We start from the raw sequence: 19,530 nt of genomic DNA, 5'->3' as shown, positions 1-19,530 counted from the left end.
AGTTGTTTGGACACCTGTTGAGAGTGGCGCTGAGATTAGAGAGTGGGGGAAGGGGTTCGGGCCTGGGCGGCATGGAGGTTAACAGAGGCCAACAGTGACTTAGGAACGCATTCCTGAAGGAAAAGACCCCCCATCCCCCCTATTTCTGCTCCTTTCTCTTCGCTCTCCATGACTCCCAATCCCATGGATCCTAGATCATGGGCGAACATGTGCTCCTGCCTACTGTGGCAGGGGTGGAAGGAAGAGATTTAGAGGGGGGTGTGGTGGTTTCAACTCGAATGGCAAGACGTTGATCAAATCCAGATGTTTTTGGAAGCCACCAGTGACGAATGCTGGTCAAACTGTCATTTGATGTTCAGCATGAAAGGCCAGATTGCTTGTTGCCATATCCACATGTGAATAAGCCATTTTGTTGAGTGTCCATTAAAACTTTAAATCAAAATGCAGACTCTCTTATTAAGCAATCCTTGTCTTCATGCTTGTTTTTCTTGCCCCCCAAAAAATACTAAATTAAATTTAGGATCCTAGATAATGTTAGCTGAATATGTAGCTTTACCAACACAAGAATAAATTACATTTTAACTTGTATTAAAATGGAAAACTGTATTATTTTAAATTGTAAATATATTTCACAATATTACTGTTTTAATGCATTTTTGATTAAATAAATGCAGCCTTGGTAGGCAGAGATTTTAACATTTTTTTTTCAACATTCAAACCCAAACATTTTAAATGGTAGTGTAGACATTGATTTAGTCAACTGCTGTACTGTTTTGCAGCCTTCCTCAATTCTTGCCAATAGTTAAAGTAGTAATTTAATATGTAGTATTGATGTAATAATGGTTTACAATAATAGCAAATAATGATCGATTTGAAAATGCCTAGTTCATGTCAAGTGTAAACTTCAGATCCCACCAGAATGCCACTATGATTTTTTTTTTATATAAAACATTGCATACTACTGTATAAAAACACTGTATATACAAACAAATAGAGTCTACAATATACAAGTGCTTCATGTTGATGACCTGACGTTTGCCGCTTCCCTTCTACCACTTCCCCTTAAATCTTGTCTGAAATGGTGCAGCTTCCAGTCCGCTGTTATGTTACAATCAACCTACCTCTCAAAGTATATAGACGCACGCTTCCAAATTGAAAACAACATGAGAGTGTTCTTTGGTGGAACAGAGTCAGAACTCAGGACTGAAGTGCCTCGTGTCTCTGAGCAAAAATTTGGGGCTGTGAAGGTCATTCTTTGTAGTGTGAACACCACTCAGTTCTTCAGAGGGGAGGTCACACTCTACAGTAGGAACACAGAGACTCTCTCGGCTTTGAAGTCCAAGATCCGTCTCTTCCCCGATTTAATGTAAATCACTTTTGTTTTCTCTGCTCTGATCTGATGGCTTCATGATCAGAGGGACTCTTGATGTTTTGCTCTGTTCTCTGCCTCATGTATTTATGGCGATCTGTTCTGACAGGGCTCTGTTCACCGCGAAGAGACCGTCAGCCTGAACAACAACCACGGCGGCTTGCAGGCCAGCGCTGGTCCCACCTCCAGCTCGGAGCTCAACCACCAGGCAGAGACGTTCAGAGGTTGGGAGGCGTTTTTGCACCACTTTATTGTTTTGTTTTAGTCAGCTCAATGTCCATTTGGCACTTGTTAACCTGTAGTGGTCATATTTACCAGTTTTATGTTTTAAAACAAGTGTTTACCCAATGTGCATGTGTGTGTGACAGGAATCGCTAGCGCTCTGGCCGCTCACATTGCCCCATCTCTGGACCTGAAGGTTGAAAATCAAGAAAAGGATGACATGAATGATAACCAATCCTCGGACGACCTCAAATCAGACGACGAGAGTGATAAAAGGGATATGAAACAGAATCGGGGAAGCACTCGACCAAGGCAAGGCAACCGTTCATCAAAGCACTCCCTCTAAAAGTGTCCTTCAACTCTTCAGCATTGACCTTTCAGACAGTGAATGTTCAGATAAGCTAGTCTCATTAAATATTAGTATAGAATTCCACTTAGATTTACTCCTTAATGCTTGAAGATTTGAAATTTAATATCACACCAAACACCACGCAGTGTTCAGGGGTTGAGGCCACATTGTTCCCTCCATCTCGTCTGACAGCTGTAAATTGTTCTGCAGCAGTGTAAATGAAGACGAGGACCTGAACCCCGAGCAGAAGGCGGAGCGCGAGCGTGAGCGGAGGATGGCCAACAACGCCCGCGAGAGGCTGCGAGTCCGGGACATCAACGAGGCGTTCAAAGAGCTGGGTCGCATGTGTCAGCTGCACTTGAAGAGCGAGAAGCCCCAGACCAAACTGCTCATTCTTCACCAGGCCGTCGCCGTCATTCTCAGCCTCGAACAGCAAGTTAGAGGTCAGACGCTGTCCTGCTTAATGCAATTATGTCATGTTTATATTAGGCCTGTCGGTCAATTAAAATACGTAATCATGACTTATCTAGGAAATTAATCTAAATTAACTGTAAAATAAAAACAGCGTTAAACAAATCCAATTAATTCTACACAATATCCAGGAGCATTTCTTGCCTTTTATCCGAAGCAATCCCCCTCAAAAAAAGTGTCCCATATTTTGGAACTTTTTTTGACAGTATTATGGATGTGTGGATACATATCCGCACAATAAAGAGCTTTTTTTTTTTTTTCATACAGTGCATTGTTGGTAAATATCCACCTCATCCATCATCCAAATCAGGCATTTAAACATCTGATCGAAAAAACACACAAGACATGATTACTTATAATAGATAATATTATCAGGGAAAATGATTCTCCGCTGTAATCTCCACTGTCAGACAAGGATTTATCAGTAGTATTTTTTACTTGGGCCCTTGGCAACAGTGCTAAGTTTTGTTAATCGGTTCAGCAGAGTACCTGGTTTTATAAGGCAATGAAAGCTCCATATTATTGCTTTACAAACTCAACATAAATGGTGAGATAATGTAAATCCTCCTGTGTGCAGAGAGGAACCTAAACCCCAAAGCAGCCTGCCTTAAGAGGAGAGAGGAGGAGAAGGTGTCAGGGGTTTCAGGTGACCCCCAGCAAGCCCACCCGCCTGTGCACCCGAGCCTCACAGACACATCCAACCCCATGGGCCATCTGTGAACAGCCAGGTGAGCACCATCAGCTCCACACGGAGGTGGTAAAAAGGGATAGTTCATTTTGAAATTAATTTTTGATATGTTTTAGCTTACCTCAAGGTCATCCAAGATGTAGGTGTCTTTGCTTCCACAGTATTTTCAATTTTTATATTTTTAGGTCAAACCGTTGTTGTCTATCAGTCATACACTGGAGGCTAAGGGGGTCCACCAAAGAGCATGCACAGAGAAGTCAAAATTAAACATGATTTAATGACTCATAAATGTAAGTACACATTGATGGCCTAAGACACGAAACGAGCGGTTTGTGTGAGAAAACAAACAGTATTTATAGCGTTTTTACCTTGTGTAATCCAACTGAACCGAACTGAATCAGTTCAATGTTACGCCGGAAGTGATCGCTTGCGTGTGACGTCACTCAATATTTACACGGAGATTTTGGAAGTTTTACCTTTTACTAAACATATTTAGATATACCAAAATCGTCTTCCATTGCGGTTTCCCGGATATCTAAATATGTTTAGTGAAAGGTAAAATTTCCAAAATCTCTGTATAAACAAAGAGTGACGTAGGTGCGCAAGCGATCACTTCCGGTGCATGCGCAGACCGAAGCGCCCGTGCAGTCAGGTCATTTTGTCGTGGCTATGATTACAAGAGGTAAAACGATATAAATACTGTTCGTTTTCTCACACAAACCGCTCGTTTCGTGTCTTAGGCCATCAATGTGTACTTACATTTATAAGTCATTAAATCATGTTTAATTTTGACTTCTCTGTGCATGCTCTTTGGTGGACCCCCTTAGCCTCCAGTGTATGACTGATAGACAATAACGGTTTGACTGAAAAATGTTAAAATTGAAAATACTGCTGAAACAAACACACCTACATCTTGGATGACCTTGAGGTAAGCTAAAACATATCAAAAATTAATTTCAAAGTGAACTATCCCTTTAAAAAAAGACAACACAAGAAAGATTTTTATTTGCTATTTGTTTAGACACAAGCTCTGTTCCAACCCCTAGTGAGCTGCATCCTTGCCTACCTTCCTTCTGGAACAGTATTTATATTGTGAATGCACCTGTTGTCTTAAAAATAGTTCATTAAAAAAATTCTGACATTATTGACTCCAAACCTATTAGACTTTTGTTTATTTTTAAAACACAAAGATATTTTTAATTAAGCCTAAGGCCGTGTGTCCACCAAAGCGTTTTTCCACACGCCTGGTGTATGTTTTCAATTGTTTTCAATGGGAGCGCCGCGTTTTTTAAACGACATTAGCGTAACGAGGCGCTGAGCGCTTTTTTCACACTTAAGCGCCGAGCACCCGGCGTTTTTTACTGGTCTCCGAGAATTGAAAAATGTTCAACTTTGTATAAAACGCAGCGCTCATCACTGTCACTTTTTACCCTCCCGTCCAATCACAGTGGAGGAGGGGCGGGGCTAATACCACACTGACCAACTGTCACAACATTCTTTCTGTACAACGACGTCAACCAGCAGAGCTAACTGAACGAAATGGATGAAAAATACATTTTTAGTATGAAACAAATTATCTGTGAAATCAGTTTCAAGTAAACTGTGCTGCGGATATTCTGTATCATAGCAACGAAACATCTCAACGGAAAAAACGCTCTCGAAGGCCAAAGCACGGCGTCTTCAGCAAAGCGTCTGACGTTTTCAGCTGGCTAAAAACGCTTTGGTGGACACACGGCCTAAGAGATTTCTGTCCCTCCATTGAAAGTTATTCCACTAAAACTTCAAAAAGTTCATAAAGATATTGAATATGAACATCCAAAATAGTAAAGGGCACTTCAAGAATATTTGATGTGCACTATGTATGAGTGTTGATCTGTTCACTATATAAAGCGTTCACATCTCTTCAGAAAACTTGGATTAAGCTGCTCAATTCATATGGATTACGTTTATGATGTCTTTAAAAACTTTTTGTAGCATTAAAGTTTTGGTGTAATAGACTTTTAATGGAGGGCTTCATTAAAAATCTCTTCATTTGTGTTTCAAAGATGAACAAAAGTCTTATGGGTTTGGAATAACATGAGGGTGAGTAAAATGATATCCTAAGTTTTGGAAAACATACAGGTTTTTTTATATACGATACACATGAGAATGCGATTTGAGTGTCAGTACAGTGGGTCATAAGCAATGTCCTCAACTTTCCCTCACTTTTCAGATCAAACGGATCCCGATGGCGTGTGTTAGACAAAGTCGGTGACCTTGCTTTCCATGGGCGGACAGGACTCACAGTTTGTGACACAAATTTGAAAAGACAGACCACTCGAAGCAAAATTCCACCGTTAAGCAATCCTGAGATAGAAGAAAACTGGCAAGTGCCCAGCTCCCTGTGAAGACATCCCATATCGATAAGCAACTTTCTGCCCACCAGAGAAAAAACAAAATCAAGCATAAAATCCCCTCAGCACATATCGCTGTCTGCAAGCCGTGTGCCGCAGCTGTACAATCAGAGACTGTCGACACCCCCTCCACCCTGTACGTGGAAGTTGCCTTGTGCCTAAACTGAATTGACGAATGCATTGTAACAGCAATTTTTTTCTTTTCTTTTCTTTGTTTGTTTGTTTGTTTTTTTCCTATTTATTATGTTACTGAGCTGTAAGTCTATGTTTAAAGGGAAAAGTTCTGACATTGCTATGAGAATCTGGTGGCGTTTCAGTAGATCTGCAGTTTGTCCTTCACATCAGAGCCGTGAGCCTCTCTCTCCTGTCGGTCTGTGGATGGGCCACTCCGCTCGAACATGAGATTAATAATATATTCGGATCAAATTCCTTGCCCTTTGAAAGAGAATCTGATGGTGTTTGAACGTTCAAAGACTCAAGGATCCCTGTGACTAAAAAAAGAAAAAGTAAAAAAAGAAGTAATATATTATTTATATTTATCGTACATTCATTCCGCAAGTGACAGAGTGAGAAACCAAAACTACCTAATTCTTCATGACGTATATGTTGATCGTGTAGCTCAGGGTCCTCGTCACAGACAGAAAGTTACGGGTGAGGCGAGATGGGATCAGCCTGTGTGTTTTTGATGGCGGAACGGCAAACTCTGTTTTTACTGAAAGGCCAAAGGTCAAACACAAGTTGACATGTCTATACTCATTCATGAGCAGTGCAGATACGGAAAGCAGAACGTTACAAAACCCCAGCATTCCCTGCATATTTCTTAGTGTCTTAAATGGGAAAAGGGACGTGGTCTCGTCCTTATGATTCCTTTGCCATATAGTGTTATTATGGGTAAAGAGAAAGACGTATTTCCGATACAGTTGATTTGTATTCAGACATTATTTGGTGGAACAGCCGTGGTCATCTGTACTGAGGAATATCTGTTATACCGCAAGACATGGCACTGTTGGAAAAGAGTTGGATTTACAACGAAGACCATTAATTCACCTGGCCTGAATTGAAGTTTTGTTTTATGTTCTTTTGTTTTTCTAAAACCATTAACAATTTTTTAAAAAAAAGAGAAAAAAAAAAAGAAGTACTCAAAGTAACCACATGTTATATGTTTATTTGTAATTGTATACAAAGCATCTCTCTAGGCTTCATAGTAAAGCGTATTTCTGTCGTGTGAAAATAGAAGGATGTTCTAAGTTACTTGGAATGGCTTTGTCTTTCCCCTCATGCATTGAAGTACTTGATACTCGATCAGCAGAATGTGAGCGCAATGTCTGTTCGAAAAAAAGAAGAAGCTCTATGAATTCAGAAAACAGTGGAAATGACGAACAAAGCCGCTTTGGATCAGGATTTTCTCTGCCGTTATTCGTTTTGTTTTTAAATCTGAAGAGAGCAGCAGTCACTCACCACTTTCGGTTTTATAATGTATGCGTTTTTTCTTTAAGACCAAAAATGTTTTGTTTTCTTGTTTCGGATCTCTTTTTCTAGCCTGTCTGTTGTCTTCCATGCGTTCACACCATTGAAACTAGACTGCCACATTCTCATATGAATCACTCTCTCCATTACAAAGTCAAAAGAACAAAAACTTAAGGAAAGATATACGTTTCAGAATATCAGCATTATTTTCCTTCTGTGTTTTTTTCTCTCTCTTTCTTTGCTTTTTGGAGAGTTTCCTTCCTTAACAAAATGATCGTGAAATCCATTAGTCTTTGTGGCCTTGTTATACATTTCAGTATTCAAGAGCTTGTATTTTTGCCGGCTGAAAATGAATCGAGGTTTTGAGTCATCTCTTTGTCTGTTGTTTTGTTTTCCTTTTCCTTTTCTTTTTTCTGTGTTCTGTTTTTCCTCTGTTGGATATGTTAGATTTTGCTGTATGCCCTGATGCTTTCCCTCATAACAAAAAAAAATCTATGAAAAGGATAAAAAAAAAACATTTGGCTTATTTTTCACTATAGTTAGTCTTTTATACAATAATATTGTAAGAACATTTCTTGAATTCTAAATATTACTCTTTCTAGATTTTTGAAATCAAAAGTTTTGAGTAAAAAGTTTCTTACTTTATTTTACTATATTAGATAGTAAAACAAAATGTACGGTTATTTACCATAACCTGTTCATTATTATAAAAAAAGATTATCGATAGCATCTTAAGAACATAAGTAGGATTGTAGCTCGCAGTCTAGTACGTATGGGGTATTGTACGAGCTCGATGTTCCAGAGAATGTGCTCTCCATCTCTGTCTCCAGTCTGCATTGTTGGTTGATGAACGATTTGTACCCATGTCAAAATTCAAGGTATTGTCAATGCACATCAGAAAACCAGCAGCAAGAAGTCAAATTCTTTTCTTTTTTTTCTGTCTCTGTAACAGAAAACACAATATGTATATAACATTTATGTAGCAATAAATGTGCCATCTTTTTTAACTCAATTGTATGTGCCTTTATTTACCTTTTGCAGCATTTGTCTTCAAGCAGCAAATCTGGATAAAAATGTAGCGTCTCGGATTACGACTGTAATGTGCTGTGTCGTTGAAAACAACTCTTTGGGGATGTAAACTAAGAGTCGTTTTCAAAGACGCAGTGCGAGTTCCCTCGAAAGGAAACTAATATATATATATATATATATATATATATAAGTCGTGACCAGAATTAATTATACCCCTGGTAAATATGATATAAAATGGCAGTAAAAAATAAATCCGCATTGTTTATCCTTTTGATCTTTCATTCAAAAAATTGGCAAAATCCTAACCTTTCTTTTAAGTAAAAGAATTGAAAGTGGGGGGGAAATCACATTATAAAATAAATGTTTTTCTTCAAAACATGTTGGCCACAATTATTCATACCCTTTTATTAAATACCTTTTTGCAATCTCCTTTTGCCAAGATAATTGCTCTGAGTTTTTTTCTATAATGCCTGATGAGTTTGGAGAACACCTGACAAGAGATCAGAGACCATTCCTCCATACAGAATCTCTCCAGATCCTTCAGATTCCCAGATCCATGTTGGTGCTTCTTCTCTGTAGTTCAGAGCACTCAATTTTTATATGGTTCAGGTCAGGATCTGGGACGGTCATGGCAGATGCTTCATTTTGTGCTCCCTAACACATTTTTGTTTTGATTTTGATGTTTGTTTTGGATCGTTGTCCTGATGGAAGATCCAACCTCGGCCCATTATAAGATTTCTAGCAGAAGCCGTCAGGTTTTGATTTTTTTATCTGTTAATATTTGATAGAATCCACAATGCCATGTATCTGAACAAGAAGTCCAGGACCTCCTGCAGAAAAATAGGCCCCCAAAAAGATCCAATGGTATATTAAATTGTACACATGGGGTACTTTTTATCCTCATGTCTGCCAAACCCATCTATTGTATACAAACTTTACAGTTCACCTAAAAATTTGAATTCTTCCAAACATGTATGACTTACTTTCTTCTGTGGAACAGAAGATATTTTCAAGAATTTGTCTTGAAAGAACATTGACTTCCATTGTATGGCCAAAAATTAAACTACAACTGAAACTTTGGGAACAACGTGAAGGTGGTGTTGATGGCAGAATTAGCATTTTTGGGTGAACTAGTCAATTCAAACACCATGTTCTGTATCATATTTTCAGTTTTCTTTCAAAAGCATTACAGAGCCCTTTTTAATTTTCAGTTTGGTGTAAAAAAAAAAGGTATGATTTTGCCTCTATTTTTCTTTTGTTTCAGAAGAATTGTCTTTGCACTGAATGAAAACCTTTTCCTTTGAGAGTAATTCATATTTCTGTTATAGGAGTTCAACATCTGTCTTAACTTCACTGAAAGACAAACATACGTTACAAGCATCTCTTGTGAATGATCATGAGAAAATAACTCCGGAGTGCAAGACTCTTGACTGTCACTCTAACATTGCAGGGTGTGTCCACATTCCCACGTATTCCCAGAGTTAATTGACTTTACTTCATAATTAAATGATTCGTTTTTGCCATTAAATGTCAGTTACGAAATATGGGAGCACCTGTTTTGTCCCGGTAGTGGTGAGTGGTTTACGGCCAGTGTCTTTCTGCGCAAACCAACTTTCCTCGTGAAACTCTAATAGTTCGCTCTGTTTATTTCTCATTTTTCATACATTTTTATGCAATGACATCAGTCCTAGCTGTCCAATTAAAAGACTAAACTAAATCCCAGAACTCATCTCCCCGTCTTACACATCTGCCCTAAATTATGTCTCTGTACATGTGTGTGAGAGATGCTTTCTCATTGGATTTGTCCTGTGCTGACAGATTGGGCCCCAGATCTGCTCTGAGACAGGAACGGCGCTGGGGAAGAGGTTGCTAAATGCTGGAGAGACCTCAGCCAATTCTGACTCTGTCAGCCTTCCAACACGACACCTCATCTGGAGAACGCTCCAACTCCACTGGCTGGGTGGGAAAGCTAGTCCCATTTCCTCCTTGTGTGTGTTTTTGTGCGACTGTGTGCATATTCCTTCCTGCCTTTATCAAAACCGTGCCCTGGAGTGTTTACTTGCAGTCAACTAGAAAAATGGGCAGTGTTCTATAAGCATGGGACCACCATGTTTGAAAGCTAACTTCCTGTGGATCTGGCTGCCTGGGACAGCCCAGAGAGGGAGTGTCGTGGTGGGCTTGCTGACAGGAGCATCTTGGCTTCTTCAGTTGGAGCGCAATCAAGGTTCTTTCAGGCTGACATGCATTTGATTAGAATGTTCCTGCTGACTCTCTTCCTTTCAATGAAATTGCTTTTGGGTTTATACTTAATGGCTTTATATTTGCACTTTAGCAGATTCTTCTAAATGGCTACTTCTGCAATATTATTATTAACACTTCCTTATATTACAGTAAACCTAATCAGCCAAACATAGACCAGGTCATATTCAACAAAACCGGTTCACTTTTGGCGCTTTTCCACAGCACGGTACGGTTTGACCCGGCACGGCACGCTTTGGCGCTTTTCCACCGCATGGTGCGGTACGGCTTGGCTCATTACGGCTCACTTGTGGCACTTTTCCACTGCATGGTACGGTACGTATGGTACGCCTCGCTTTAAATGGTACCTTGTCTGTTGAGGTTCCAAGCGTACCATATACTGGTACTAAAATGTGACATGAAACTCTGCAGATCACTGATTGGTCAGACAGAATCGTCAGTACCAGTCATTGTATTTGCGACCAATAGACATCGACAAGAGAAGCCAAACCCGCTAGATTTAAAGGAGAACTCCGGCGCAAAATGAACCTTTGGTCTAACATCGGTACCTAGTAAATCGTTCTCTGAGATTTGTTTTCATGATAACCCAATGTAAAGAGTTTTGTCTCTAAAAACTGTTTAGCGTATAACGCTAGCACTGGGGGCATTGACTAAGTAAAAAGAAATCGCTAATTTATACCACTAACAAGGCTCAAAATAGCCCCACACTAACACAGTAACATAATGAGGGTCCATACATGTAAAACGAAGCATTGAGAACTTTGTAAGTGTACAGACCATTTAATAAGAAGATATTTTATAAAGACAGTCCACTTCGTGTATACAGGCGGAGCCATCTTAGAAAATAGTCTCGATTAGTCGAACCACGAACGACGTTCATACAGTTCAGAAGTTCGCTGAACTTCATTCAGTTCAGATCACTCAGCACGATGTTCATGGTTTGATTTGTCGTGAGAACGGTTGACTAGGTAGTGATGTTTTATTAGACCAAAGGTTCATTTTGCGCTGGAGCTCTCCTTTAAATAGTCAGTAACGGCCACCGCTGTTATCGAACAGTCTATAATCCCACCCACTTTAAAGCGGTACTAACTGCAGTGGAAAAGCAACCGAGCTAAAGTGAACCGAGCTGTGCCGTGTCGAGCCGAGTCGTACCACGTAGTGGAAAAGCGAACCGAGCCGTGCCGTGTCGAGCCGAGTCGTACCGTACTGAGCCGTACCAGCAGTGGAAAAGCTGTCCTTGGTGACACTTACTGATGTTTTAATGATCCTAATAAATACACGATAAATTATTATCTAACAACAAACGATAAAACTATGAAAAGTAGCTATATTTAAACGTTGATATCTGCCCCTTAAAATGGAGATCTTGGTTTGTCCAACCTTTTGACCTTCTTGAGATAGTATCCAACAATTAAAATCACACATAATATTTGAAGTGCTGAATTAATATTCAGTTCACTGTAAGAAAAACAATTTTTTTTATTTATAAACTCAATTTAATGACAAAAAAGCTTTATTTTGTTTTGACCTCTATTTTTAAAATCGGAATAGGCCTGTACAGTACTGTATGTGCATTGTGCACGTAATGTACTTTAGGGCGCTTCTAGTCTCTCGTATCCAGATCTTCAGAACTTACATCTGACAAATGTAAAGCAATCAATCACAGTTTTGTTTTATTCTGCGTCATGTTTAGGGGCATGAAAATGTAGCATCGATGTATTTTAAAGACTCTGTACCATCAACTTTACATTGCCTAGGCCTACATCACATAAAATCCAACATTTAGTTGATCCTGATAAGCCCTCATTGTCACAGTTGTAATTGACAATGCATTACAATATTGAGTTACTCCCTTAAAACGTAATTGCGTTACTTTTTGATAAAATGAATGTGTTAATTTACTTTTTCTCACCTGGGCTGGGCTTTTCTTTTTTTTTTATAACAAAAAAGTTTTGGGCAAATGTAAAGGCCTTTACATAACAAAAATTATTTTGTGATTAGTAAATGTATATTCACGTTACAATAACCATCATGTTTACACTCAACGCCTCTGCAATTACTCCTTATTTCTTTCAACATGGGGACAAGAGCTGTCAGTCAATACATGGGAAAATAAAGTAATGCGTTACTTTATAGTGCAACATGACATCATGAATTTGCGTAAACATACAAGCCACTTTCAAGTCAGGTGTCGTGTTATCTATACGCATTTTGAGCTATCCGCGTGCGGGTATGTCTACGCCGTTAAATGTCAGAGTGATTACGATTTCGCATGCATGTACACACCACTAAATGTCCGAGCGAAACGAAGCAAAATGTAGATCTACATCTGGGGAGCTATATTTTTTATTTGCTTTAAATAATTGCATTTAATGCAAATTTTTTATTTATTTGTATTAAAAGCACAGTAATGATTTTATAGATAAAATAAAACATAAACAAACCTGAATTTCACAGAGGAAATACACCAATTTTGCACCGTTGAGAAGAGAAGAAGAGAAAGTTCTGGAAACTGGAGAGAATTCAAACAGCTGCATTGTTTTAATTGAGTAAACTAAGTACATTTCTAACTAACTTACTAAAACTGTTAAATATATTAATAATATTGATTGGAATTAAGTAATATTTGTGGTTCTATTTGTGGTTTTATCCTCCATTCTCAAACATTTTTTTAAAAAAAATCAAAAATATATTAAATGTAGGCCAATTATAATAATTAATCAGTAATCTAATACTAAATTCTTTTTGTGAAAAAAATTAAATATCACTAAAATTTAGACAAATTTAACATAATTGGATTATTTATAGTGAATTATGTTTAACTTAAACAATCAAGTAAATGGTATTCAGAAATTTTAAAAGTTAATAAAGTTATTTATTACTGTAATATTTAAGCTATAGGCTACTGCATATACTGCATAAAATATACTGCAATGCCTCAATTGCTGGATCTCTGTTTATAACAGGAACTGGGACGGACAGCGCACCCTGCTGAACAAGTTTTTTTGTAGAGCTTATTTTGTTTTTTCCTCATAGTGATCACAGCTGAGCTACAAGACTTCACTCACATAAAGAAATAAAAACACAGCAGAACGAATAAAAGAGAGTCGGTATTAGCCTATATAAGTTACTCACACTATCCAAGTCATTAATGGTCTTGGTCTTTAGATTGGTCTTTGGACAAATGCAGAGTAGCCGTGTACTAATCTATGAACAGGTTTGGAAACGATATGACGAAAGGATAGAACATTTTTAGGTGATATCCCTTTGAAGACACAAAAATTTTGCACATTAATAATCAATCAATCAAATAAATAATCATTTGATTGATTGATTTGATTGATAAATGATTGTTCCAGAAATGATTACCCTGCAATGTTCCTCAAGTAGTTGGTTACCCATTATCATTACTATTTAGGAGGTTGAAGCTGAGGCATACTTTCTCCTTCGCTTTAATACATTTTGATATAGGCTAGGAGAAACACTTTGGAAAAACTTTCATTTTAGCCATTAGCACTGCATCTAGGCCCATAGCTAGTTTTAGCCTATTTGTTGTCTGTGTCTTACTCCTCGTTAACATTTTGTTGAAAGTTTACGTTTTTTCTGCTACATTTAATTTTATATTCTGTAGATCTATTGTAATCGTTAGTTTATTAACATTACTGCCACCTTATTATCTTAATTTATGTATTTGCTGTCTTTCATATGTACACGACAGTAGGGAATGGAGTTTGGTGTCTGCGGTGTTCTACCACCAGATGGCGCTGTCAGTCTAAACAGCTGTCAGGCAGGTCAGGCATTCATCCCTTAATTTAATGCTAGCTAATGTTTAACAGTTTGCGCAAGAAACTGTACATAAATAACAACTATACACGACATGGTGTATGTATAATGCTCTTAGGTTATTTGACATTTTTACTACATCACGAACTTCTCTCTAGCTCTGCCAAAACATCAGTAAACAATGAACACATTACTGTAACTGTCATAGACGTATGTCTATGCATTACTGTGCAGTAAACACACATTTTAATTGTCAAAAGTGTTTTGAATTCAGTTCAGACCCCCCTCACCCACAAACCAGATTTCTTCTTTATTATTACTACTGACCATAAAAAGTTGATCGTTTGTTTTGTTTATTATTTTACCTATTTAATTTCACAAGTGAAGATATTATTATTATGCTTCATATTACTTATTTTGTGTTGTTTATTTGCTTTGTAAACACTTGTTAGACTAATCAGGTGTTAGACTAATGTTTAACCCATGAAAACAAAAATAAATAAATGTCATGACAGTAGCGTACACCAAATTAAAGGAACAAGATTTTTTTTTAGGCGCTTTTCAAACCACTCCATACCATCACACCATTTCATAATAAAGACGCGTGTTCTTCTGATTTAAATAACGATATTTTAAGGGTGCTGTGAAAGCTGTTAATGGGAGGTTTTGAACAACTTTTATAATATTTCATAAAATGTTATTGAATGTCCTTTCGGGTTTATTTAATATTCAAAGTATTTGGGAGTCAATGGAGAAGAAATCAATTGTTGATACCATTTTGAAAAAGACCCATGTCTCTCTGTCTTCTTCTTAATAATTCGTTATCATATGAAAACACTTAATTTCACCGATACTGGAAGCACAAGTGTTTAGATGGCCTCCACCCAGTTTCTGGCTGTGCCTTTGTGTCTTGAGATCAGCTGAAATGCGAAGTGAGCCCTTTTCATCAGTCATGCTGAGCAGATCAGCTGATCGTGAATCAGCCTGCGGGCGGCGCGAGGGTGGAGTGAGTGACGGGTGTGGGCGGGGCTTCGCGCTCTTCAACAGTCCGTGTGCTTGAAGTAAAACTAGTCTGAAACCAAGACGTGCAACAAGTGACTTTGATCAGCTGAGAGGAGATGGAGCTTTCGCATTTTGTCATAGCTTTTTACAGAGCTTGACCAACAAATAGACGCATATTGTGGGATAAACGACAGACAACGGTAAGTTTTGCTTTTGGATTATGTTTTTATTACAACAACAACAAAAAAAAAATTGCTAGTGAAAGGGGCATTTGGGCGACATTGTAATAGGTGAGCTTAAGTTTATTAAAGCGTTAAAATGAAAGTTGATCAACTTTAATGAGCTGAAACGTGCAGTGTTCTTGTATGGGGAAAACAAGCTAACTATGTTTTTAAAACAAGTGGAGCATCTGTTGGGGATGATGTTTGGTATTAATGACGCAAAACATTAAATATTGCACAGAACGCAATGAAAAACAAAGTTATGGCTCAAAAATGTCCTTTTTCAGCTGCATGGTGGATAAAAATGCGACCCCATAAATTAATATAGCATTATTCAATATAATTATTATTCAATATGGTTGTTACAGTAGGCCTATATATAATATATTTACTAATCGAACTAATCTGGTCTAATAGTGTCCATGCAACCTGATGTAGGCTATGTAAAAGCAAAGCAAAGTTCACTGTAAGATGACTGAGTATTCCTGAATCCCTCCTGACAGAGTTATAGTGGTTGCTCTGTCATCTAGAGAGAATGATTATCCATACACTTTTTGTTGATGCTGTAGCCATGTTTTTGGTCTGGATCAGGGCCAAAGTTAACGAGTTGTTAGAGTTAAACTTTGACTGTTTCACCAGAAATCTCTTTTTTGAGTTCCCTTGCCTCCTGGAAGTGGAATGCAGGTTGAGGCCATGCTGCAAGAGTTTGCACAGCCTGTGTTAAATTCCCTGTCAGAGCTACTCGTTTCCAGTGGGCACAATCAGAGGAAAGGAGCTACATTAACACCACTGAGTTCCTCTGCACACAGTACATGTGATACAGGAGCTGAAAGAGGCTATTGTGTCATATTCTCTTTTTTTTCTGCACCAGAGCTCTGTTCCTTATGGATAAGGGGGCTTGCCGCTTTCTTTCTTTTTTTTAACTCGCCCTTATTGTTCTTTCTCATCCCCCTCTATGAGGCTGGAAAGTTTGAGTCCTTTTGCTCTCTTGAGTGTGGAAGCCGATGAGAAGGACTTTCCCTTTTAACTTGCTTCTTTATTATGATGTGCATTTTGTGGTTTTGTAGAAGATCTAAAGTCTTCCAATCTTATGCTTTCAACCTGTAGTCTCTAGTGTCACCTTCATTCTTCATTGAACAGATTCCTTACATGCCCATTGAAAATGAACCAATGCCGTCTTTGTTTTCTTCATTGTCAAGCCCGCTGGGATATCACAGGTTGCATGCACTGTAATACACTGCATGCTTTGGTCATACCATTTGCTGTTGCACTTGCAACAAATACATCAATATGACTAATGCAATCTTTTGTTGGCTTTGAGGTGAAAGGATGTTATCAGTGGGGTCCAGAAGAAACTGATAATAGCCTGTTGCCTGGTGTGATGCCTGTAGTGGGGTGATATTTTTGTAGCTTTGTGTTTTGCAAATCTTGAGGCACACTGTTGCTCATTGCATAGGCTATGTCACTGAAATTATTTGGAAATACGCTAATTGAGATGTGATTACACTGAAGTTTGAGTGTACTGTAGCTGTTTTTTACTTTTTACAGTTGAGCTTTTTGAATTAGTTGTACTTGAAAAACAAAATTACATAAAAACATCTTCGTTGCTATACTTTGGTTATTTTCCAATAAAATGTCGGCGGTTGACGAACAATTTAGTCAGCTGTTTAAAGACAATGGAATACAGGATCTGACTTTTTTTCCACTTGTCCTTCTAACACAGCCCCCATATTTTCCAGTGACATCCTTTGCTTTTTTTGTGCCAATGTTTGTTTTTGTTTAAATAACCCACACTGCTGTCTCTGTTAACTTTAGTCAGCAATGTCAATGTGCTTAAGATTATAAAGTCTGCAACTGGGCTCAAACTGTCTGCATGCTTGGCAGGCATGCTCTTACGAAGTAAGTGTAGGGTGACCAACTGTCCTGTTTTCCCAGGACATGTCCTGTTTTCATATAACAATATAACAATTTTCTATCCATACAGAGGAGGCATAACCTACTTTAAATGTATTAAATTTAATAAGGTATCTTTGAGTAAACTTCAAGTATCATTTGAGTTGGCCCATGTGTTTGCTGGGCCGGGTGTCCTGGTTTTTGGCAATCAAAATATGGTCACCCTAAGTAAGTGGTCATTATTGTACTGTATGAAAATGACGTCAAATACTGTAAGTCGTCATTTAACTCAAGTTCCTTGGAAAAACTACAAAGATTGTAGCATGTGCCAACATCAGTGTTTGTCTCATAATAAATTCCAAAACCCAAGCAAAGGATCAGGTTTAAAAGTATTTTAATGTCCTTGATTTTTTCCTCCAAACAACCTTTGTTTGTAGTGGGAATATTTGGGTTTGGGTTTTGCAACAAAAATTTAACCCCGTTACCTTAACTCTGGTTTGAAAAGGGTCACAAACTGTATGGCATTCTTAAATTTTGTCAGACAGTCTCACTAGGATATTTTAGAAATGCAAAGATACTGTAAGCATTACAAACTTCTAGTGTAATAATGAGATTATTGCTTTTTTTCAAAGGTGAGCCTTATCCATACACAGGGATTTGGTTGTTTCAGTGTTCCTGATGGAGTCTTACAGAGTTAGCGGCATGTCAAACCATGGACTATCACAAGGCTATACGCAGCCTTCCCGCACAAGAGGCCAGAGCAATGGTACTTACGGCCTCAGTATCAGAGTTCAAGGCATAGATGGACACCCCTATGTGGTCCTCAATAACCAGGATAGAGGTCCAAACCCCTATGTGGACCCTCAAAACAATAATGGATTTATGGATTCTGAAAGCCCAAACAATTATGACGAATATGATTTCAAAGAAGCCAGGAAGAATCTTTCTGAAGGCCCATATGTGGATTTTATGTCTCCGAAGCTTCATGGAGGTCCTCACAATGGAACTGATCCTAAGAAGCAATCCAGTCTTTTAAACTTCCAGAAGCATCCGGAGATTCTCAAGCCGTATGATCCTGAGAGCAATACTCTCGATAGCTTTGGAAGTCTACCTGTTGTTGAGACTCAAAATCCCTACCCAGAATCCCTACCCAGAGCCAACTCCCCAATTGTGAGCCAAGCCCGATCCTCCAGCTCAGTCCCAGAACCATCTTTCCCAGATGACAGGGGACTCGCCCGACCTCAGATTCGTCCCCAGACACTACCGTTCAGTGTCCAGTCTCGAACAGGTCTAACCAAAGACCATGTTCTGGCCCAGCCTCAGGTCAAACCCCAGATTCAAGCGCAACCTCAGGTCAAGCCACCTTTTAAAACTCCAGTGCCCTACCAGACTCCGCCTCAACCCTCACAACGCCTTCCAATTCCTCAGGCGTCTACAGTAACCAGTAACCCAAATGACCAGACCAAGGCCTCTTCTAGACCTCCCAGCTCAGTTAGTAGCACCAACTCCAGTCTGGAACGGAGTCGACGTGAACCAGATGTGTTGCCCTTGCGCCGTATTGACTCCAGTGGCCCGGTGCTACAGTCTTCCTCTCCCCGTAACTCCTCTTTGGGCTCCACCACACCAACAAAAGAAGACCAGTTGGACCAGCTTTATGCAGAAACTATCAACCGGCATGAGAACCGGCGCTACATCCCTTTCATGCCTGGCACAGGACGTGACATTGATACTGGTTCCATCCCAGGTGTGGATGAGCTCATCAAGAAGTTTGACAGCAAAGAGACTCAACAACGCAGGGGTCGGTCAGGGCGGAGGAATCGACTAAACCCGGAAGACCGCAAGCGTTCCCGTAGTGTTGATAGCGCCTTGCCATTTAGTCTTGAGGGTGACACTGACTATTTGGATGAGGTTAGCAGGAATCGAGGCAGATCTACAGAGCATCTTCTTCGCCCGTCTCTGCTCCTGCAGAAGAGCGCTGGAGTGAAGACCTCCCCGATGTCGCCAACTTCCTCCACTGGACCCAGGATAACCCTAAGAAATGTAACACAAGTCAAAAGTGCTCCAGGCTCTCCTCAGGGGACAGTCTCCCACTCTTCAGCTGCTATTTTGGGGTTCAAGAATCCCCAGACTCATCACTCTGTAACACCTGTAGAGAACAAAAATGAAGAGGCCAAACTATCACAGAATATGAAGTGCCTGTCAAGTCTGAAAACAGGATCAATTTCTCGTCCCGCTGTCAACAGTAAAACAACAAGCACTGAAGTGGATGCCCAGGTAAGAAAGGATGGACTTCCTCTGTTATTCTAATTTATTCCCCCCATTATGGGGAGACCAGTCATCTGTTTTATGTATGTGGAAATATAATGACATGTATTTCTTTTCTT

General features: G+C 39.1%; 2 protein-coding genes across 7 annotated transcripts in view; both read left to right on the top strand.

Moving 5' to 3' along the window:
* tcf12 (transcription factor 12) overlaps positions 1-7,971 on the top strand; it is a 125,660-nt gene extending 117,689 nt beyond the window's left edge. For all 6 annotated transcript variants that reach the window (XM_039654362.2, XM_039654360.2, XM_039654365.2 and 3 more), the window contains 5 exons: positions 1,479-1,593; positions 1,738-1,903; positions 2,151-2,383; positions 2,989-3,139; positions 5,312-7,971. In XM_039654362.2, the coding sequence (XP_039510296.2) occupies positions 1,479-1,593; positions 1,738-1,903; positions 2,151-2,383; positions 2,989-3,131 (657 nt within the window). In that variant the 3' untranslated portion in view covers positions 3,132-3,139; positions 5,312-7,971. The remainder of the gene's footprint in view (positions 1-1,478; positions 1,594-1,737; positions 1,904-2,150; positions 2,384-2,988; positions 3,140-5,311) is intronic.
* Positions 7,972-15,091: 7,120 nt separating this feature from the next.
* cgnl1 (cingulin like 1) overlaps positions 15,092-19,530 on the top strand; it is a 35,997-nt gene continuing 31,558 nt past the window's right edge. The window contains exons 1-2 of the mRNA XM_039654375.2: positions 15,092-15,232; positions 17,779-19,420. Coding sequence (XP_039510309.2) covers positions 17,825-19,420 — 1,596 coding nt within the window. The 5' untranslated portion in view covers positions 15,092-15,232; positions 17,779-17,824. The remainder of the gene's footprint in view (positions 15,233-17,778; positions 19,421-19,530) is intronic.

This window comes from Pimephales promelas, chromosome 1 (genome assembly GCF_988280905.1).
Source record: "Pimephales promelas chromosome 1, fPimPro1.hap1.1, whole genome shotgun sequence".
NCBI classification, from domain to species: Eukaryota; Metazoa; Chordata; class Actinopteri; order Cypriniformes; family Leuciscidae; genus Pimephales; species Pimephales promelas.
Note: the sequence above shows the minus strand (reverse complement) of the source record. Positions and strands in the feature narration are given on the sequence as shown.